The 23830-nt window shown below is 41.1% G+C and overlaps 1 protein-coding gene across 1 annotated transcript in view; it reads right to left on the bottom strand.

The window, feature by feature from the left end:
• igsf9ba (immunoglobulin superfamily, member 9Ba) overlaps nucleotides 1-23830 on the bottom strand; it is a 71884-nt gene that overhangs the window by 23416 nt on the left and 24638 nt on the right. The window contains exons 3-5 of the mRNA XM_084559341.1: nucleotides 21126-21272; nucleotides 11140-11291; nucleotides 1568-1685 (exon numbers count right to left, since the gene is read on the bottom strand). Coding sequence (XP_084415467.1) covers nucleotides 1568-1685; nucleotides 11140-11291; nucleotides 21126-21272 — 417 coding nt within the window. The remainder of the gene's footprint in view (nucleotides 1-1567; nucleotides 1686-11139; nucleotides 11292-21125; nucleotides 21273-23830) is intronic.

The raw sequence follows: 23830 nt of genomic DNA, 5'->3' as shown, positions 1-23830 counted from the left end.
AATGACATAAAAACCTCCAGTAGCCTGACAATAAATACTACTTTCAGCGGTTCCATTAAAAAGTCTTATTATGTAAATTTTATTCCTCAGCGTCTTGTAATAGATACAAAACCAAACATAGAAGCCCTGATATTTATTTTGGTATTCTCCAGCTCTAGATTTACTTCAGCCTGTTTCCTCGGCGTACATAAGCCGACCTATTCATCCACGTAGATTTATTTTTGGGTGTTTAATGGACACTTCCTCTTTATGTGGCGTACGATCAGCTTTGACGAGCTGGACTCTCTCAACATCAGATTTCAACGCAACACTTGGAAGTGTCTGTTCTTCTGCAGCATCCTGAGACAAGATGAATGGGGGGTGGGTTAAAAAAAAAGAAGTTGAGAGATGACCTGGTTCTGGTATCTTTGTTCTTGTTGTTTTTACAGGTTTGATTTTTTTTATTTATAGACACAGCTCAGGTAGCACCTCACACTGGACTGCATTGTGTCATAGATAATGCAAGGTGTCTAATGCATGTCAAGATTCTCAGTCATCTCGAGGACATGGTATATCTAAAACAAAGAAAACTGAAACATAATTTTAGTTTTGGGATAAAGTTGTAGGAATTATCTCCGTATTTTCTGCAGCTTTTCAGGTTTTTGTAGTTAATTTTCCCAGAATATCTTTGACTTTAGTGCAAATATAATGATGATTTTTTTTAAATAAGTTTCTTGCTACACTGGAAATTCAAACTTGGCCTTGTACTGCAACATTTTTAACACTATATCAGGCCATACAGCCAAAACCTAATGTGAAACACTCAATAATACGCTTTATGTAGTTGAAGAGTTGAAGAGTTTTATGCATCGGACGCCTCCCACATGAGAAGCCCCTTGCCGCAGCACGTCGTGCTCGGAGGAACAGGTATCGAACCGGTGGTTCCGCTGGAGGCCTGAAGCCTTAATGCGGCTGCATCACATGCATCACCGGCTCCCACTCTTCACAGCCGCCGCTTAATGCGTGTTTGCACTGTGTGTGTGAGTGTGTGTGCCGACATTTACTCTGCCGCAAAGGAGGAGAATAGTAATTCCTCTGCTGTGTTTGCACCTACAGAAGTCAAGCGTTAAAAATAGACCAAACCCTGCCATAAAAGCGAGATGCTCAGTTGCTTGTTAAATACACACTGTATCTCGAGAGGGAGAGGGAGAGGGGAACGGGAGGCTGGTATCACGAGCATCTATCTGATCTGTGTCTAGCAGAGAGCCTGGTTAATGGACCGGAGACAGACAGTGACGTTCTTCACAGACGGATCCTGCTGTACACACATGGCCGTGCACGAGGGCTCACGTGCACGCACGGAGGCCCCAGACTGAGCTATTGACTGCCTGATACAGACCCAGGCAGTGTGTTACATACATCACTACACCAAAGAGCTGCTTTAGGTATAAATAATGAAACTACTGCACTGATGCAACATTAGGCTGCAGGTAGAGCGTAGGAGAAACGTTGTTCTTTAATATCATAATCTGGAAATGTCAACAACACGTGTTGATAAAGAGCTTTGTTTCATCTGTGGAGACTTTACCTTGAACCAACAGACGGGTAGTGTGGAGCACTTCCCCCTGGTCACTGTAGGCTCGACATGTGTACGCCCCTCTGTCATCTCTGGTGATGCCAAGGATGGTTAGACTGCCATCGTGTACCTGCAGAAATGAAACAAACATGAAACCTTTGACATTTCTTTTTATCTGCCATCAGTCTCCCGTGTATCATCACCTACTATCATGTAATCATGTTTATATGCTGCATGTATGCGTTAACCAGATGCATGTATGAACTCATTTGCTTTCTTTTCACTGCTGCTGCTCTTTTTTTTTTCTCCCCTGTCTCTAGCAGGCGGCCTCAAGCAGATGGATCCCTCCATCAGAGCTGTTCAAGGTTTCTTCCTGTTAAAAGGGAGTCTTTGTTTTTTTACTATCACCTTAGTGCTTGCTCTAGGGCTTTCAGGCTCTGGATTCTGTAGAGCGTGAACTGTTATTGGAGCTACGTTAACAAAAATTGAATTGAATACAAGTAAATAGGAAGAAAACACCAAAATAATGTGATAAACTCAAACACGGTGCATTCAAATAGTTAATTAGCAAAGCTTCTGATTCATATTCTCTGTAACTTCACTGGTCCTTGCTTCTCAAAGGTGAATATTTGATAACATTTGGTTTCTGATGATACTAAATTGTATGTTTACGTTCATAAAATACAAAAAAGACATATCTGAAAAGGATTTTAAAATTGTAATGGGCATATTTCATTCGTGAGAACATTACTTCGTTACTTCAGTTCAACATGATTTTTGCCACTAATAATTAATTTCATGATAATATGATAACAATTAATAAGTTAATTGTTTAGTCCAAGGGGGCAAACACCGGTACTGCTTCAAAAAAATCACTTAAAGGGGAAATTACTGTAATTGTTTGATTTAAAGGAGAATTATAATTTTTTTACAACCTGGACCTTATTTCTGTCATAAAATACGATCGTTTACTCACCCATATAACTTTGATGTCATTTGGAGTTCTTTGGACGATATTTAGTTTCGCGTATATCTACATAGTGGCTGTGATTGGGGCACCGAAACGCAGCCTCTAAATAACGCATTATCTGCCGCAAAACTCTTTAATTTCACCAATATTTTGTTGTGATACGCTAGTGCTATTTCCCATTGAGGAATAGCACAAGCGTATCATAACATAATATATATCACGGCAGATAATGCATTATTTAGAGGCTGCGTTTCGGTGCCCCATTCACTCCCACTATATGGATATACGCAGATCTAAATATCATCCGAACGACTCCAAATGACACCAAAGTTATATGGGTGAGTAAACGATCATATTTTATGCCAGAAATAAGGTCCAGGTTGTAAAAAAAATTATAATTCCCCTTTAAATCAAACAATTACAGTATTAAACTGCATATTATTTTATCCAGTCATTATCTATTAAAGCTTCTCCTCTAGAGGGTTATGGAGGTCGGAGCCTATCCCAGCTGTCATTAAGGAAGATGCGAGAGACCTTGGACCTTGGTCTGGTCACCAGTCCATCACACAGATCAACAACCATTCAAACTCACCTGCACACCTACGGTAAATTTAGAGGCACCAATTCATCTAACATGCATGTCCTGGATTGTGGGAGGAAGCCAAATTAAAACCCCTTCATGCACAAGGAGAACATGCAAACTCTAAAACTCTAAAACTCTAAAACTTCAAACAGTATTGCATGTGTGTGCATGTAAATATTGTATCTTAATTTGAATACCCAGTAAATAAAGCATTTAAAAGAAAAAAAGGCACTCCAGATGCAAGCCACATAACGCCCCCACTCTGGAGGTGAGTTTGTGGTGAGCATCTATTCTAAAGGAAACACCATCAGACACTTAAAAGTCATGAATGCGTCGCACTTTAATTAACTCCAGGTCTGATTCCTGCACACGGTAACCTTGGAAACGTCTAACTCCATGTCGCTGCGCGTCCCTGTGTGCAGGCACTGATGAGAACCAATAAGTGGCGAGGAAACACATTAACCAAACCTAATAGAAACACCCTCATAAATTATGCAACAGGTTGCGAGAGGCTCTGTCCATTCAAGTCACACACAGCTGTAGTCTGTCCATTCACACAGCGGAGGGGAGAATCTGCTACGCCTGCAGAATTCATCCCTATTCATCTGTCTCTCTTTATAGCCAAGAGATGCTATTAGTAGATCAACGGGAGCGGTATTTAACTTCTGCTGGTCTGATGGTTTTGTCATCATATCACAGGATAACACTTTGTTTATCAGTGGTGTAAACATACAACACGTGTGGCGTGCTGGGTGTTGGGAGTGTAAATGAATCACTGATGTGTTGTGAAGCAACAGTTCGAGGCTCTGAAATCCATTTGCATTGATTAAAAAAAGTTGGAGGAGATTAAAACTGACTTTATTTCAGTGAAAGGATTCGGGCTTTGATTTGGTTTCTGTTTCTGTTCAGCTTCCTTCGCGTGCCAGTAACTTTTAATGATGTGCTCTACTTTAAGGCTCATGTGAAGTCTTAAACTATATTACGTCAGCTGTTTAAGACATCACATAAATTATATTTTACTACAATTTTTGTATTTATACTTTCCTCTGGCCTAAATTTCTACCCTCCAGGGTGACGACTACTGTAAAATGGAAAGTTTAAGTCAAATAAGACACAGTTATTAGCTAGCGCCAAAACTGCAGTTCCTCTTATGGCCACTTGAGGCTGTCGTTAGGTTAATTGGTGATTCTAAACTGAACATTTTTGAATTAGGTTGGAGTTGGGCGGAGTCAGGCTTTTTCAAGATAGCAACGGCCAGAGCCACCACACAATAGGGCGGTTTACCCAACACCCCAATAAAGATTAAAAAATATTGTGACTGTAGTAATTGGCTTCTGCTTCAATTTGATGCGGTAGTTACGGCGACCAGACCCCAAGCAGACCCTACGAAGTAGTCTGACGCACCTCCCCAGAAATGTAAGTATGCGTTGCGGCGACGCAGCCCACAAGATCTGTGATTGGCCCGCTTGGTAGTAGCGTATTTCCGCTTTAGTATTTCCCACTGCTTCTCCTTCTCTCTTTCGAATTAATTGTTTTGGATCAGTAGAGATGGAACACATCGAGGAGAGGTTAACTGAGAGAGCGTCAGAGATACAAACATTTGTATGACTCGTCTTCGGCGAAATTTCGGCATCGCATTGATTGCGGCGCCTATGTCCCGTAGAGGTATAAACTGCGCTTAAGCTTCTAATCCATCAGGAATACCTATAGGTGACATGTTTATATACAGTCAATGGACACTGTTAAAACCTGCTGAGAGCACAGGTAGTTGCCAGACTCTGTTTCTGTAATTAATTTAGCAAGAAAGAAACTAACCTAAATTTAAATTTCCTCTACATATTGTGATAATTTTAGTTACATAGTAAAAGTTACTCTGAATCCTTCCGGCCACAATCATGTTTAGGAAATCTGACAGCAGAGAGGTTAGGGCTAGGTCTGAGGCTGAGCTGAACTGATACACACAGACATTTCCAGCCACTGCAGGTAGCCTATAGCAAACACACAGTTTTTGCCCTGTTTGTTTGGACCTTTTCCAAATCCTGGGATGTAACGCTGCACTGAATCTGTAAAAGTCAAAGAATCAAATCACTTTTGGATCAAATCATTACACTCCTACACACAGCGAATGCAGCAGAGATTGTAACAGACTCCCGAGACAGCAAACTTAACAGGAACTGATGATATGTAATGGTCATCAGTCTGTTCCAATACTGTCTGTGCCGTAGCTGAACTCAATCCAAGGTGAGGGAGAGGAGATTAAAGGAAAAGAGGAGGAGGAGGAAGAGGAAGAGGAGGAAGTAGATAAGGTGAGGCATGAGATGGAGGCGGAATCTCAATTTGTGTCACGTGCACTTCACTGACACATCCAGCCAGAACGATTTTTGGCTGACGCCGTCTTTTGAGAGGACATTTACAATCTTTTCTTGGTTTCCGTCGTCTCCTTTTTCAACCGTTTTATCTTGTGTCTCCTTTTTTTTCTGTGGCTAAAAAAAAAAAGTAATGAAGAAGAGTAAAGAGAGGAGGAGGAGGAGGAGGAGGAGGATTCTTGTTCCTCTCTAACCCCGTCTGTCACATTCCTCCCTTTCTCCATGACGTATCCTTGGATCTGAGCAAATATAACCTCACGCTCTCTCACAAACGCACACAGCTATCTTCTCACCACAAGAAGGAGCATTCCCAAATTCAACGGGAGAGATACACAGTTAGATGAGGGAAGCGGATAAATGCTCGTGAAATGTGGCGTTTGGCTCTCGCTAGCGATTTTCCTTTTCGGAGTAACATTCGTATTAGGACTAATGTAATATTTATGCAGAAAAGGGGGATTAATAATGCATCCGAATGTTGTCTAATCATTTACTGAGGGGATGGTGTTAAAAAGAGGAGACTGGAGGGAGAGATGGTGGAGCAAAGGAAAGCAGGAATGAAAAGAGAGAGGCCTTTAACAGACGCTGCTTTATGCTCCTGTCACTTCCTCTACAGTATATCACACAGGCAGCTGTGAAGAGTTGATTAGCGCCTGCAGCAGACCGCAATATCACCGACATATGAGAGTGTGGAGGCATGCAGAAGAGCAAGGCGGCAACCAACATTTTTGAAGAAGTCCCAAAAAAACAATTACAGCATGAAGGAATGCCCTTCAGTGCTCCTGCGCTTGTTAGACATAATCAACAATCTGTTACGTCCAAGTCTTTCCAGAAGAGCTTTTTTGTAATTAGCTGCCACCGTGTACCTGCACGAGTCATCGAAATAATGTGATAAACTCAAACATGGCGGATTCAAAAAATCAATTAGCAGCAATTTTGTTTCATTTTCTCAGTAACTTCACTGGTTGCAGCTTCTCAAATCAGTTTTCTCTGTTTTCTGTGACAGTGATGTGTACATTTTCAAGTTCTAGGCTGTTTGTCGGACATAAAACATAATCTGGAGATGTTTTTAAAACAGATTTAGACATTATAATGGGCATATTTGACATTTAATTGAGAGTAAAAAAATTATTGTCAGACAGAGCAACAATGGAAAGCTCTTCTTCAAAAATCTGTCCTAGTTGCTTCAGCAGGTTTCTGTAACTAATGATTAATTTCATGGTCAGTTGTTAAATCCAAAATCTAATTAATCCAAAACAGAAAGTAGTACATTGCTTGTAAATATGACTTAAATGAAGCAATTATCGAAAAGTTTCTGGATAGTTTTGTTAATCTATAGCCTCATGTACTGGATATGTTTTCTATCTAAATGTTTTATCTATGCTGTATATTGTAAAATGACCAGTATGTATAGGTGTTAAATGTAGAAAAATGTACCGTTAAATGAAAGTACACAAGTACAGTACCTCAAATTTGAACTTAACAATACTATTCTTGCTTAAATTCAGGTCAAAGCTACATAGCCAATGCCCTTCTGTGCTCTTGTAGGTGATAAACTCAAACACAGTGGTTTAAAAAAAAAATGAATTTGCAATAATTTTGGTTCAATTTCCCCAAATGTCACCAGTTCCGGCTTCTCAGATCTGAATACTTGCTAGTTTTTCTCAATTCTAGACCATTTGTCGGACATAAAACAAAATCTGAAGGCATCTTAAATGGATTTTGAAATGATATTGGGAATATTAGATGTTTTATGGACAGGAATGTTTAATTAACTTGTAGTTTTGGAACAAATTTGGAACAAATTATTAATTTCACGGGCAATTGTTTCATCCGGAATCTAACAGAAAGTAGTAAACTGCTTAGAAAGATTTCTTCAGTTAATCAACTGTTGAAATATTTCCAGATTGTTTTATCATTTAATCTGTCACATCATATACTGGACAGGCAACCAGTTAATACAGCATTTAAATGTAGAAGAAAGAAAGTTAACAAGTCCTGTAAAATGAAAATACTCGAGAACAATACCTCAAATTTGTGCTTGTTAAAGTTACAGGTCAAAGCCACATCACAAAAAAAAGAGTATAACAGAAAACTGCCCTGCTGTGTTGTTGTAGGTGATAAACTCAAGCATTGCTTTCACAATTGTGTTGTACAGCAATGTTTTTATCAGCTCAGAATCATCACCAAATTAAAGCCGTTTTCATCTCTGTATGACCTGGAAACAGTTATCCGTGCTCTTATAACCTCCCGGCTTGATTACCGCAACTCCCTGTATACAGGACTGACCCATTCCACCCTTTCACAGCTGCAATTAGTGCAAAATGCAGCTCCGAGACTGTTAACTGGCACAAAGAAATAATAGCCACATCACTCCTGTTCTGGCCCAACTGCATTTTCTCCCTGTGAAGTACAGAGTCGGTTTTAAAATCCTACTATTTGGTTTTAAAGCCCTAGATGGTTTAGCTCCACGATACATCTCCGACATGCTGATTCCATACTCTGCCCCCAGGTCACTAAGGTCATCGTCACAACAACTCCTCTCAGTCCCAAACTCTCGTCTTAAATCTAAAGGTGACCGGGCTTTTTCAGCTCTGGTATCGTCTTCCATCCCACATTAAGTCCTGCTCCACTATCGGCTGTTTTAAATCTCATTTAAAGTGCTACCTCTCTTCTCTTGCTTTTAGTTTCGGTCTGAGGTTGCCCTGTGGCTAGCTTTATCTGGTCCACTGCAAACTGATTTTTATTGTTCTCCTGTTGTTTTTTACTCACTCTCTTATTGTATTTTTATTTTATTGTTTTAGTTTTGGTGTTTTATTGTTTTTGTATTTCACTGTGCATTAATGTTCTTCTGTATTATGGAGGCAGATGATTTTATCTGCTCTGACTGGAAAGCACTTTGGGTCAGCTTCTGTTGTTTTTAAATGTGCTATATAAATAAAGTGACTTAGGATGGGAGTGCCTGGTCTAGTATACTTGACTTGATAGTGAATAAAAAAAAAAAAAAACTAAGCAGCATCAATTCTGGTTTGTTTTCTCTAACTTCACTGGTGCCAGCTCCTCAGATCTGAGTATTTGCAACTTCTCTCTGTTGTCCGTTTTCTTAAAGTTTATATTTTCAGACCTAAAACACATTCTGAAGACTATTTTAAAAGTTGGATTTTGAAATTATGATGGGCATATTTAATGAATTAATTAATGAAACAACCATTGACAGATGGAGCAACAATGAAGAGACATTTGAAAAGTAGCATACCTTTGTCCTTTTGTCTCGTGTCTGCAACTAATTATTATTTTCACGGTCAAGTGTTACATTGCAAAATCGAATTAATCCAAAACAGAAAGCAGCAAATTGCTTGGAAAAACCACTTAAATGATTCAAATATCAAAATATTTCCAGACTGTTTCATGTGTTGAACATTTAATCCATAGCATCATTACAGTATTGCACACATATATATATATGCCTTTTAATATCTATCTAAATTTGTTGATAACCAGTTAATATAGCTATAAAAAGTATACAAAGTACAGTTAAAGGGGAATTACCGTTTTTACAAAAAACATCTCGATAGATGACTGTCCCATTGGTTTGAATGTATTTGAAATTAATTAACGGCACCTATGTCCCGCAGAGGTAAAAACTCCATTTAAAGGGGAACCACTGTTTTTTACAACCTGGACCTTATTTCTGGCATAAAATACGATCGTTTACTCACCCATATAACTTTGGAGTCATTTGGAGTCGTTCGGACAATATTTAGATCTGTGTATATCCATATAGTGGGAGTGACTGGGGCACCGAGACGCAGCCTCTAAATAACGCATTATCTGACGTGAAACTCGTTCATTTCACTAATATTTTGTTATGATATGCTAGTGCTATTCCCCGTTACGCCTGGAGTTACCCATCAGGAGTCTGTAGATTGACCTACTAACCTCTGACCTGGATGATGTCATCTCTGAGCGCCACACGCACCCCGCTCGGCTTGTTTACCTGTAATTTGCTACTGCTAGTTTTTTGCAACATGGCTGAATATTTTTCCAATTCTGAGGTTGTGGACGACGACTTTGTTTATGATGGACGTCCTTACCGTTTTGAGCCAGAGTGTATGGATGAGGAGCTCGTTGAAGGAGGATGCAGAGGCAGAGAGAGGAACAGCTGGCCAAAGAACAACAAACTGCTGCACGTCCGCGAATAGACAACAGGTAACTCCGGACACAATGAGAAATAGCACTAGCGTATCTTAACAAAATATTGGTGAAATGAACCGAGTTTCACGGCAGATAATACGTTATTTAGAGGCTGCGTTTCGGTGCCCCAGTCATTCCCACTATATGGATACAGGCGGATCTAAACATTGTCCGAACAACTCCAAATGACAGCAAAGTTATATAGGTGAGTAAACGATCGTATTTTATGCCAGAAATAAGGTCCAGGTTATAAAAAAAATGGTAATTCCCCTTTAAATGAAAATACTTAAGGACAGTCCCTCAGATTTAATAATATTCTTGGTGTAACTCCACTACACGCCAAAGCTACATAACAAAAGTTACAAGAGTATTACAAATTGAAATATGCCCTGCCTGTGCTTTAGTAGTTGTCAGATATAATCAACAATTTGCTCAAATCATTCCAGCCTATTATTTTTTTTTTTAATAAGCTGCTGCGGTTTGTTTATTTTCGTTTCAGAGTTAACCTCCCTCGACTACTTCTAATTCCAACCTTTGCACGATTAACTTCTGACAATTCCCACATGTGAGCTTGTTGCATCCAGGCGTCAGTCAGACGTGTAGGTGGAGAGGGCGATAGTACAGTGAGAGTTGAGAGATCCTCCACTTCACGGAAAGTGACATTTGCACCGTTACATCCTGTGGCTGTTATGCATCATCATCATCATCTTTTTTTTTCTGAGTCATCTACTTTGCTAGTGTGTTAAATCTCCCTGTTTCTGTGCAACCAACACCAACAAACCTGACGTTTATTGTTTGTGGTTTATGTAGCTGAGACGTTTTGCTGCTTTAAAAAAAAAAAAAAGAGAAACACGCTGAGGCTGAGGCTGAGGCTGAGCGAGAGCCAGAAATATCTTGTCATGATATCAGACTGTTTTGGGAGTTTATCCGCAGGAAATAAAAAAAAATAAATAAAAAAATCAGGCAGACAACAAAGACGGCTCTGAAATGTGAGGCGAGCTGCCAGTAGCAGTTCTAAATATTGTTAAAAGTGACTCAGGGTGTATTTTTATTTTCGCTAAAGACATTAAAGGGAAGCAGGAACAGCCTGACTGTCAGTCACCCCGGACCAATCGTACGTTTGGGTCCTAATTAACCAGAAATACAACAACTAAACGAACAGAAATAAGTCTTGTGATACAACGTGTTTCACTATCCTCCACACAGTGCTACATGGAAAATACTTTACTGCTGACTTTTTTATTGTTTCTTGGACTCTAATAACTGCAACCAGCACAATAATAAGGGATATTTCTGCAGCACAACAACAGAATGATCTCATATTAGCCTGAGTGAGATTTAGTCCATAACATACTTCCAGTGCAGATGGGCTCAGTGTATGACGCCATCTGTGCACAAAGCCCGCTTCTATTTTTGCACACAATCATAAATCAGAGTTATGCTCATTGCGTTCTTATTCATAATATTTCCTTACCGAGTATTTTGCGTTGGTGGCGAGCTCCTCCCCCTCCCTCAGCCAGCTGATCATTGGTTTTGGATTTCCCTGGGCAGAGCAGCTAAGCAGAGTGCTTCCCCCTTCCTTCGCCTCCACATATTGCGGCGGCGTCGCTGTAAATGAAGGTGGGGCTGTGGAGGAAAAAGGAATCATATATATTTATATATATATTTTTTTTGTAATAACAGTCTGCAACAGCAAAGCACCACTTTGATCCAGAGTCCAATACCTCGACAACTATTAGATGGATTAAAGCTGTTACTCAGCGTGGACAGGATGGATGGGGACAAAATACCACATGAGGCTCTGCAGCATGAGATTATTGTTTTCCTACCTTTCTTACCTTATAAATCAACTCATGACCCCCTTCAATTTTACGCTGTGACCCTCTGAAGGGGCCCGATCAACACTGTCAGAGCAACACTGTCGATAATATGAGGATACTGTATTTAAAAATATATCCAGGCCATTAGCTGACTTTATGCTGATTTTTCAACTTCATTGGTGTACATTTACTTTACATGTTGGTCAGTACAGGCATCAGAGAGAGACATACAACCTTTTACACACACATGCAAACCTGGGGTCAATTTATATATATACACCGATCAGGCATAACATTATGATCACCTTCCTATTATTGTGTAGGTCTCCCTTGTGCCTCCAAAACAGTTGTAACTCATCAGAGAATGGACATGGGCCTTCTGAGGGTGTCCTGTGGTGTCTGGCAACAGAGTGTTGTTAGTGGGGGCCTTTGGGTCCTATGGGCTAAGGGGAGGGGCCTCTATGGATCATCCCACAGATACTTGATCAGTTTGGGATCTAGTGAATTTGGAGGCCAGGTCAACACCTTGTGCTGTTCTTTTGTTTTTGTTTTTTATAGTTGTTCCTAGACTGTTTTTGCGTGTGTGTCTGTGTCAGGCTGCATCCTGCTGGGGATGGCTGCTGCCATCAAGGAGTGTCATTGCGATGGGGTGGGGGTGCCTGTCTGGTCTACGTTTCCCAGCAGAAAATTGTATTGTCACAAGACGGTCAATGTTATTTACTTCTCCTGTCACTGGTTTTAATGTTGTGGCTGATCGGTGCATCTGGTATAAAAACCGGAGCACCCAGAGAGAACATATAACCTCCACGCAGAAAGGTTGCCAGACTCAGAACCTTCTTGCTAACCTCAATATGTGCAGGATGAATTGGGACATAGAATTTATTCATCCATTAACAGTTCCCAGTATCATAATCTCTCCTGACTTTTCTCACTGAGGAGACAAGAATACCTGTAAATACCTGCAAAGCTAATGACTTTAACGTGAGCCTCTTCCCATTGTGTTTAGTGTTACATGTTAGCATGTTAAATTGAAAAAAACCATACAGCATTTTAGCAGTCATTTGAGCATGTTGGCATGCTGACATCAGCACTGATCAAAGCACCGCTGTTGCTAAGAAAAGCCTTGCAGAGCTGCCAGCATGGCTGCTGACTATTGCAAGGTTTAAGGTACGGAGACCGCAAAAACTACAGCCAACAGCCAGACGGTACAAAAGCACTGCACCTGCATGAGAAGAAATAACTCTGCATACCAGCAGGTGGCGGTAGTCTGTATTCATCAATCACAAGGGGAAACCAGAAGAGCTACTATTAGCAGAGAGGCTAGGAAGAGCTATGGTACAGAGCCGGCCCCTCCTGAATCATGTTGATCAGTCGGTCTACAGTTTATTCATTTTAGATGATCATGTTGATATGAAAATATTTCTGTATTTAAATGATAGGACCAAGACGAAAAATGAGAAGAGCCATCTGTGTGCCCTGTGAGCTTTATTGTGTCGTTTCTATTCTTGTGCACTGGTTTCGCTAAACTGAACTTTTCACTGCACCATTGTCTCCTAAACCGCTGCAGAAAGTGGTACAGCCATCTCAAACAGTGTGCGACATACCAAAACAACGAGAGCCACAAGAAGCTCATCAACGTCGCGGCGGCACTAGCAAAATGGCCGACTCTCAGCTTGCTGCATCACAACTTTTGAGTTTGAATTGTTGTTTTCTTTCGGAGAAGTGTTAATTCACCTCCATGACTATCTTAAAGATTGCACTTCGGCATGCTTCTGAATTTTGTTGCACTACTCTGACAGGTGTACTTTTTAATCCCATTTAAACTGATATGGTTCGACAATATGGTGCAATTCAAAAGCACCGCAAACAAAGATAAATCAACGCGGGAGAGCCGGTTTTTCAGGTCAGGACTCAGCAGTCCACCGAACCCTAAAGGAGAAGGGGCACTCATTTGAGGACAACAACGTCCATGTTTTAGCCAAAAAAGACAGATGGCTTGAAAGAGGAGTAAATGAAGCCATCAGGGTAGAATTGGGAAACTGCTCTCTGAACAGGGGAGGTGGAATGAAACACCACTCATCAACGACTTGCAACAGAGTCTTAAGATCTGTCCCTAAAAATCTGGAAAGGCTGTTCTTATTGCAGGTTGTTAACAGACCCTTGCCATACTGGTTTCAGGTGTGGCGCACCATCAGATTTTCCTCATAGATCAATCAGTTTGAGCTCAAGTAAGTTGGATGAGCGGCGAAACGTCTTCAGACCAGTCAAGTTGCCTCTGCTTTAGAGAATATCCATGACCTCGATGACTGGGAATCTTCACAGAGAGTTCAATCAACACCTCTTTCAAACAGTTTCCAGAAAAACTGAACATTATCACCTCCCCAAAGTAGCTGCTGTGTGGTGGGTACATGTGGGAACAGCTGTGCATTCGAGATCGGAGCGATGCATTTAAGTAAAACGCGGATAAAAGTAATGACCGTGCAGAGAGGTGACTCAGCTACTGGGTGACGTGTCTGCCACCAGTTGTCCGGTGTGTGCATGTATCACGGAGGATAACTACCTCCCTCTGCGTGCAGCCTTTTTCTCCTTTAAAACCTGTAGAAATCACTTTACAACATCACTACATTTCCACCCGATGTCACCGAGCTCCGCTTGCACCCACAAGGGAGCAGTTCACCACCTCCTGCAGGCCAATAAACTGTGGCTTCCTCCGCCTGCTGCTTTCAGTGTCTCAACGCAACATTTTGATTATAAATAGTGGCACTGTGTTTAGTTAAAGAGGAAAAAGGAAAAAAAAAAGGTGCTCCTATAGTATACAAGTGGGTCACCGCTTGCCGCTGGGAGTGCTGCCACACTTCAGTCTGCACACAAGCACCTGGCATGGAGTAAACAAATCGGCCAATTAGCACATTTAGACATCTGCCTGTCCACGATGCCCTCTCGCTCTCTAGCGCTCATTACATTATATGATACAGTAGATTAACGGAGATTCTAATAAAATGCTCGACTGATTAATGCACCCGTTGCTCATGCAGTTGATGGGTCAGCGGCTACGTTAAACGGATCATGATGCGTCATTTCGTTTATTAAGAGGCAACCTTGTGCTTCACTGTGAGTTTTATCTTAAGATACACATTGGTGAGTCCCAGCCTGTACCGCTGTGTTCAGTGCAGCCACATTTACTCAAGGTACATCTACTTCAGCACAATCCAAATGGAAATATTAAAAGCTTTAAAACAAAAATATATGTATGATAAACTCATAAAATACAATGCACTGTTCAATTAAACCAGTGGATCCCAACTTTTTTTAAGGCTTGTGGCGAGCAAAGTTGTTATTATAGACTGTAAAAAACGTGGACACCACGACAACTCCTTAAAAGTGTAGCCAAAGCATGTGGAGCTCCCCCTGGTGGCGGGTTGCAGTAAAGGTCCTAAGCTAAATTTGCAAACTAAAGCAAACTGTAATTTTAGGTAGTCAATGTAATGGTGGTTGATGTTCAAGTGTCCATTTTTCTGAGATGTTTTTATTTTTAGTGGATCCCAACTTTTTTTCGGCTTGTGACGGGTCAAGTTGTTGTTTACCCTAGACTGTAAAAAACGTGGACACCATGACAGCTCCTTAAAAGTGAAGCTTAAGCATGTGGAGCTCCCCCTGGTGGCGGGTGGCAATATAGGTCCTAAGCTTAATTTGCAAACTAAAGCAAAGTGTCATTTTAGGTAGTCAATACAATGGTGGTTGATGTTCAAGTGTCCATTTTCCTGCGATGTTTTTAGTTTTAGTTACTATAAAAATGGGACGGGACATCCTGATGATTGACAGTTGCCATTGACAACTGCTCTGTGGAGTGAACCTGTAGGAACTTGAGAGCTGAGGGGAAAAAAAGACTAAAACTTTGAGCGTATAATCCAACATTTCTTTGTAACTGGTGGAGACAGAGCAGAACGCAGTATTAACCTAACGCAAAGATGGCGCCGCCCGTGTTCCCTGGATACTAACATCAGTGTTTTTTACTTTACAGTCTGTGTTGTGGATCAAAAAAGGAGCACTTCTCTATAAATTATTGCCATATTTCAGAAAAAATTAGCACAGATTTGATAAAACAATATAAAATAAATCAACGTTTGTGTAGCAGAAAGTTGTCATTTCCTCTTTATTACCTCATTAAACATCCCATGACACCTCAGACCTCTAAGTTGAGAACAACTGAACAAATGAAAACTACTCGTTACACACTGATGGATCAGAATTATAAACGTAATACTGTACAGCTGATTTTCCACTTTTGCTTTTAAGACTTGTGGATATAAACTGAGCTTGTACTTTTTTGTACTTAAGTAGAGTTTTAAGTGTACACACCAAGCCAATAGTCGACTATTTGCAGAAGCTGGTCCATCTGTGAGCATCTGTGTGTCTAGTTTTGGTATGTCGGTTGTTTTTCAGCTGATTCTGCATACTGAAATGGCAAATAAACTACTTTTTGGTCCAGTCGAGGTGAGACAACGTCTTCACTTCTTCACTGACAGTGACGTCGGTCCGTACTATACACCATTTCCATGTGATGAGGTATTTTTAAACTGTGACTTTGCTGCCTTTACTTTAGATCTGAAATATTCTTGCACAGCTCTGAAGTGCCGTTACTGACGCCGATCCAAGTTTTCTCCGGGGACTGAGCATCAGCTGACAGGAAATAGGTGGCACACACATGCTGGCGTTGGTGACGGCGGCAGGTACATTGGCCGACATGGGATTTGTTTCACGCCGTCAGGTACAGCTCGTCACAGAGAAAAGTGTCACCGTGACTGGGAAACCTGGGAGTTGCTCTACAAAAAAAGTTAACTCAGCATCGAAGTCTCGCCCTACTTACCACAGCTCTTCATCAATTATATACATTAGAAAGAGGCTTGGAGATCCCACACTCCGCTCGTTCTTCTCTGTAGACCACACAGCACATCAGCAGATGGCCTGGATGCTGAAACGCAGGGTTCAGCCCGTTCTCTTTGAAGGCTCACATTTTCTGAGATTTACTCACTAACTCCAGAGTCTGTTTGCATCAATTTATTCCTTCACTTGCTTTTTCTTTTCTCGTCCCTGCTCCTAGGAGAATAAGGCTACACATTTTACATTGATTTCACATCATGAGCCTCAAACTTTTCAGTGTAAACTGTTACAGAGAGAAGAAAGAGGCACTCATGGACGCTCCCCTCCTTCTTCTAATGTTTAGTAATTGAGAGAACAAAGGGAGTCACTTCCTCACTGCCACATTCCCCTCCACCTTTTGTTCTTAGGTGGGAATGTGATCATTCTGTGACATTAGATGATCATAACCTCATAAAGACAGCAAACGACATTTTGAATTACAGCCTAACTTCTAATATTGACAGCGACTTCCTACAGTATGTGTATCCAAGAGTGTGATTTTGTACACAGCTATTGTGTGTCGTGTGTGAAGACGCCTTGAAGATCACAGAAAACAGAAACAGTGGGGAAGTACCGCAAGTGTAAAGTTATAAAGACTTGTTGTTAATCTGTAAATAGTTAGTCCAGATTATCAATTATAAGATAAAACAAAGTCAACTGGACTCGATGGGTTTCATGAAGATGTTTCACCACTCATGCAAGTAGCTTCTTGCATGAGTGGTGCCCACATGACTAGGGGCTGTACTGACCAGATATTCACCTGAAATAGGAGAAATTGATCCTGTTTTGTTTACTCAATAGTAATTATAGTATAGTAATTTGCTAAACTTAAATAAAAGTTCTTTAAAATTAAACAGATATGATCCCTCTTTCACTTTTATTCGGATCAGTCATTATTAGACAGGTTGGGTCATTATTAGGCTGATATTGTGTATTGTTACTCTGGTATCACACTAATGCCAGATAAAAAAGGTTATATTCATGTTTTTTGTTTTTTTTTGTGGATTGTCCTGTGTTGTGAACCTTTGAGGGAGGCTCACCCCAAAGTCGGTAACCATCGAACAACTCAAAACTGAAAACTGTCCCAAAGCTGGGATAAGAAAAACCACCAGAATACAAAAAGATTACGCTAACCTTTCAGTTATCTCCATCTCTAATCATAAAATATGACAGAAGATGAAGTAAAATTAATACAAAGACAGAAAACTTGTGCTGTTCTTCATGTTTTTGTTTCTAAACCGTTTTTGTGTGTGTGCCTGTGTCAGGCTGCATCCTGCAGGGGATGGCTGCTGCAATCAAGGAGCACTATGGGGTGGGGGTGCCTGGTCTGGCCTGGTCTAGGTGGGTGGTACATGTCTAAGGTACATGTCACGAATGCCAGGTCTAAAAGTTTCCCAGCAGAACACTGAATTGTCACAAGATGGTCAATGTTATTCACCTCTCCTGTCAGTGGTTTTAATGATCGGTGTATATTGTTGTTCTGTCTGACTTGCTGGAATTATTTGAATCTGGACATTTACTTAAAATGTAGATGTGTAGTTCAAGACTCGACAGGATAGAGACTCTGTCCCAAAACATCTAATAAATAATATATGCTGTGATTTGTCGTTGGAAAAAATGTCCACCTATTATTCAAATTTGCACGTTTGTCTCCCAATGCGGTCTGGAGGATAATTGTTCACTGTATCAGATTCATTAGTCAGTGACAAGGAGGGACACACAAGTGGGAACATATAGAGGCTGATGGACAAATGAGCTGACATTTGGACCCCAGTTGGGTGGACCAAATGGGAGCTAAATGCCAGCCCATCACTTACCCAGTGACACAGCGTCCGGATCTAATTTTTCATGTCTGAGTGCAGATGGTTAACACAAAATCATGTGGAAAAAAGGGGTGACAGCACATTTATTGATCTCTGAAGATATTGCTGACGCCTGAGAAAAGGACGGGACCAGCGAGGGAGGCAACAAGAGTGGAGAAAGAGAGGAGACGGGGAGGATGAGGTGGGAGGACAGAGAGAAATAGAGAGAGAGAGAGTGGCCTTAGTGTCTTTTTCGGGCACAAGGCCTTGCCATCTGACACCTGCCACTGAGTGGGCATGAATTCCCTGTCCGCTTGGCAGGAAGTTAAGGCCAGCAAACAGCAACTCAAAGGAGGAGTCTATGCAAATACCAACGGCTAAAGGAAATGAGTGTCCTCAGTGTCCAGACGAAAATGGCACCTGCTCCCTTCACAGGCTCCCATTTAGAGGACAACGCCGCCATAAAGTCTTCGTCTGAACTCCCTTGTTCGATGCCTCTGACACAGCTTTTGATATTTCTTCCAGTTACGTAACTAAATGTTAAACATATCCACCTGCTTGCACGTGTTTAGCACGACCGCTGCGTCTCTATAGTAAGACGGATTACACGAAGACGCGATGTCATGCAAAATGCCATAATTTAAAATGTTAAATATACATGGCATTCAGGGATATTATTAGTTCTGCTGCAGCCCGAAGAGCTCAGTTTCTGTTGAAAGGCTTGACAGGAGTGGAGAGCGGCAGAAGAGGGAGGGAGGGAGGGAGGGAGTCGTTAAAGAGTGAATATTGATGAGGCAGCTACAGAGATGCAGTATGTCTACACAACAAGACATTCATACACACACGCCTACAGATGTTCACCAACTCCAGACATCACCAGAGTGTGCAGGTGACGCTCGGCGACGGAGAATGACCCGTTCAACTTCAACTTTAAACAGTCTCTCAGCGAGACGCTCTCATGTCGGCGTCGTTGTAAAGGCGCTATACGCAGCGCACGGAGTAATTTGCGGAGTGTATTGACACGCCGACGCACAACAGAAAACATTATGTTCTGCACTGATAATAACCATTTATTCAGATCAGCATTTTTTTCCCCCCCAAAGTGATTATGCAGTGCAGTGGACTTTATAAATGGTTCTTTACACAGTTTTTCGCACACAGTGCATTGTAATCACTATGCAAACACGGGAATTGCATCCTTTGAGAAACATATGCATGATCACATTGAATATGCATGTGTTTCACACAGCACTCATGAGTTCACAGACCAAAAATATACATGCGAAACAGCCTGACAGTAATTTGCTCCTAAAGTCTCTCTCTAACAACACGGAGGATTACAGCTTTCTCAAGTTAGAGACCTGAGAAGCTTTTACACGAGAAAATCACTACTTCTGGGTTCAATATTTCACCACTTATAATCAACCGGTTACCAAAAAACCCCGGCTAAGACTTGCAGATGACCGTAATAATGCTGCAAAAGTCGACATACAACATGGGTCTGCTGCGGTTTCAGCATATGCAGCAGCTCTATGCGAGAAGTATTATATGAGACAGACACGAGGCTTAAAAACATAAAACACAAAGGCATCATTGTCTCTGGAGCTGTGCAACAATATGAAGACACACTTCACACAGGAGTCTCTGAGCCACTGGGGCATTCCTGGGAAATGCAAAGGTGCAGATTTTTTTTCCGCCTGGTCATCACTTTGATAGCTCTCAGACTATCGCAGACGATCCCTGCCGGAACCGCCTTAAACTAGCCACAATCAATCCTCCTCTAACCAGCCTCTCATCCCCCCCCCTTTTTTTTTTTTTTTTACCCCGGGGCCTTTTGAAAAGGAGCTGCAGGAGCGATCTAAAACAGTGCCTCATTCAAATGGTCCGATTAAAAAAAAAAAAAAACTTATCACCAAGAAACAACTGCAGCAGGGAATCAGCTCCCTGAGGTGAAGAACCGATGTGACTGAAAGGCTGTCTGCAGGGGCCGCAACCTATTATTGCTTTCTTTATCGATGAGTCAGGCGGTTATTTTAATCGTTTAATCATTTTAAAAGTAATATGTCAGTAAAGGAAAGAAGGAGATGGGTGCATCAGGTTCGAGCAAGTACATGAGCTCAAAGTAAGCTTCAGTTAAGCTAATTAGAGTAAAATAAAAAAAAATGTGATGGGGGAAAAAAGTGTCTGGCAATTACCCGGTAATGTCTTAAAAAAAACTTGCTTTGTCAATTTCACTGTCCAAAACCCAGAATATTTCATTTGTAGCTTGTGCCGCCTTCAAATGGAACTTGTGCACATTTGGTAACGACATAGGAAACTGCTCCGAGGCAGCTCTTGGCATGTCGAAGCCACCAAGGCTAACAGATTAGCACGCAAAAGAACACTGGTGATCTTTCTTCAGACATATCGTCAAATTATAAAGAAATTTTTGGAAACATCAGTAAACATCTCGAATAGGGAGCCGTTCATATGGACTTAACTCATAGACACACATAACTCCATTTGAAGGCAGCATCGATGCGACGTGACAAAGAAAAGCACACCAGAATTCACGCTAAACTTTCAAGTCTTTGCAACCGTACTCAAAAGAAACAAGACTATGATTAACTATAATAATATAAAGACAGAAAGCTACAGCTCTAAGTCAAATGTCAGCAGTTTCCTGCTCCTAAACATTACGTAGAGAATATATTGTTGCTTTTCTGCTTGAATGGACTGAATCTAGACGTTTACTTCACATTCCCGCACTTTAAAACTGGAAAGGAAGTAGACTGTGTCCCAAAACGCCCTCTAATAAATACAGGATTATTACATACGGAGCTTAAGTGTGTGTGACGCACGTTCTGTATTTTGTCCCCTTCACTCACACCCACAAACGCATGTTCCCACGGTCGGAGTGTAGGCTGTTTGTGACTCACCATTGACTGTGAGGTGCACCCAGCTGCCGTTGTGGAAGGTGTCGTACTGTTGCTCCAGCATCAGGACCCTGCACTCGTACCAGCCCTGGTCCTCGGAGCGCACTGGGTCGATCTGCAGGGAGGCCTTCCCATGCAGAGAGGCTCTACCTGCAGACACAGAAAAAAAAACAAAAAAAAACAACATAATTAACCTCTTCAGTGCTGCACATTTATCATTTAAGGTCCAGACTTTTTTCAGCAGACATGTAATCTAAACACCCAGGAGCTTTGCTGATCTCTACAGAGATCCATCACAGCATTTATGGATTAGGTGCTTTATTTCAAGGCTCTGCATGCGTTATACTTCCACACTGACAGTAGCCTACAGGTCACAGTGGTACAATGTTTTAAAGTGTGGGCCAGATAATGCAATATTAAGTGCAACATAATACGAATCTCTGCTTCTCCCATTTTCATTTTCTCTGCAAGGGCGTCAAAGGCTCTGTGCTGCTAGTTCTTTAAATAAACAAAAACACAATCCTAGTTTGATGCACAAAGTCCAAGGTTGGCGTAACAAAGAAATTCGTTTTTTTTTTTTTTTCTTTTTCTTAAATACTTATTCAGGCAGTACAACGGTCTGGAGCCTTTCTATGCACTGGATGGAGGGCAGGAAAACACTCAGGATCGCCTGCCAGTCTCTTATAGAGCTAACGGAGACACACAATCCCTAACACTTACTGCACATTCAGACCTACAGGCAACACAGAGCCTTCCGTCAACCTGAAATCCAAGACCGTTGAAGGAAACACACACCAATATAAACGACATTCAAAGTCCAGATACCACGCGCAAAAAAAAAAAAAAGGATTAGGCCTATTAGCAAAATTATTTTGTTTTTTGGATTTATTTTAAGTTGATATTTTGGATAATGTACGTATTTATTTCCTGTTGGATGTAGCTTAGTTCAGTGAAGCACTTAAAAAGGTAGAAATAGATAGCACCGACAGACATTTAGATTAATGTTAGCTTAGCAAAAACTATAAGCAGAGGAAACCAGCTAGCGTTTCCTTGGAAACCACTAGCATTATAGTAGCTCTGCCAGCTAAGGCTAGTTCAAAAGCTTCCTGTTTTCTGTAAAACTAACGAGTCGCTGTGTAAGGAACCTATGATGCCCCATCAAGGATCTGCTGGGCCAAACAAATCGTTTGTCTTTAAGTGACGGGAAACAGAATAACTACGACAACAAAAGCCAGGCTAGTTAGAGATACAAGTGGTAGAGCAGTTAGCTTAATGTTAGCTTAACCAAAACTAGACCCAGGGGAAAACAAGTCTGTCTCAGTTTGGCCATTTAAAGCTCAAGCGTATTTTGGTTTGTTTAATCTTTATTGCTTAATTTTGACTTAGCAATATCTAGACGGTAGCACTAACTAACATTAGCTAGCTCTTTCTGAAGATAACATTTGCATAAGCACATATTTTTTACATTGTCTGTCTTGTTTTATAACATCCCATATCACTAAACTTGATTTAATTTAATGTTTTAAAGCATTGACAATATTTTATTTTAAACCATACAAAAACAGAAATATTAGCTTAACATTAGCTTAGCAACAGTTATTAGCCTAGCTTTAGAGTCCCATTTGTTTAATCCGCATAAAATCCAAAATGCAAAGAGTTAAATGGTTAGTTATGTTCAATAGTGTGTCCAGGACTGTTTTTAAGGCTTTCTAAAAACAAAATGTTGCTACAGATGTTGTGAGCTTTAGAGTGCAGGTACAGAACCAGGTTAGCTGTTTTAAGACTTGCCTTGAGTCTTAAAGACAAACTAATGTTAACCTAATACTTCCTGGCAGACTTCTCACCTTTTTGCAAGAAATTAAATAAATATATTCCCCAAATTGTTAAATTATTCCTTTAACTGATTAAAAGTATAAATGAACTCCCGTCTGGCTTCAAGTGTTAGGATTTATTCATGAACCTGCCAAGGAGCCACACCTTAAGCTGAATCAAAATAAGGTATTTGGTGCCGCGGTGGAAAGAGACCAGCCCCAGCTACTTCACAGAACTCATCTTTCCTGTAAGACTTCCCTTTTTTCTTCAAGGCAGAGGATAAATTGGAATTCTTAAAGGAGGAAATCACAAGGGATGAGAGACATTCAGGAAACCCGGGCATGGTGAAATCTTCAGCTGCTAAGCTGTCTGTCTTGAAGCCTCCAGCCCGCTGCTCACATGGCTGCCTCTGACAGCCCAACAGACTAAAAAATTCGCTTCTGCTGTGTCTGACGAGTGTTCATAGATGGAGCATTTTTCCCAACTTTGATGTGTAGATGTACTGTAAGCACCGTTTCCTGTTCCTTCACTCTGACTGTCAGGCAAATATATTGACGTTGAGGGTGGGCTGAATTGCTCAAGCAGCAGCCTAAATGCAATAGATAGATATCCAACCCTGGGACTGCTGCCGTAGTTGGGGTAGAAAACTGACAGTTTTTTGTTAGCAGAAAATCAATACTGCAAAGAGGAAGCGAGAGGAGTGAGGACTGCAGTCTTGCAGTAAAAAGGTAGCTTGTCTTTAAAAAGTCAGGTCTATTTTTGCCCCGGCATTGAAGTGCTGAGTGGGGTGGGTGGTGGCGTGAAGGGTAGGGATCAACCTCAGCTCCCATTTGTCAAGCGGTGAGAGGGTGCAGCTGTAAACAGAGTTAACAGCACTGTATCCACGTCAGGACGGG

This window comes from Chelon labrosus (genome assembly GCF_963514085.1).
Source record: "Chelon labrosus genome assembly, chromosome: 13".
Classification (NCBI taxonomy): Eukaryota; Metazoa; Chordata; class Actinopteri; order Mugiliformes; family Mugilidae; genus Chelon; species Chelon labrosus.
Note: the sequence above shows the minus strand (reverse complement) of the source record. Positions and strands in the feature narration are given on the sequence as shown.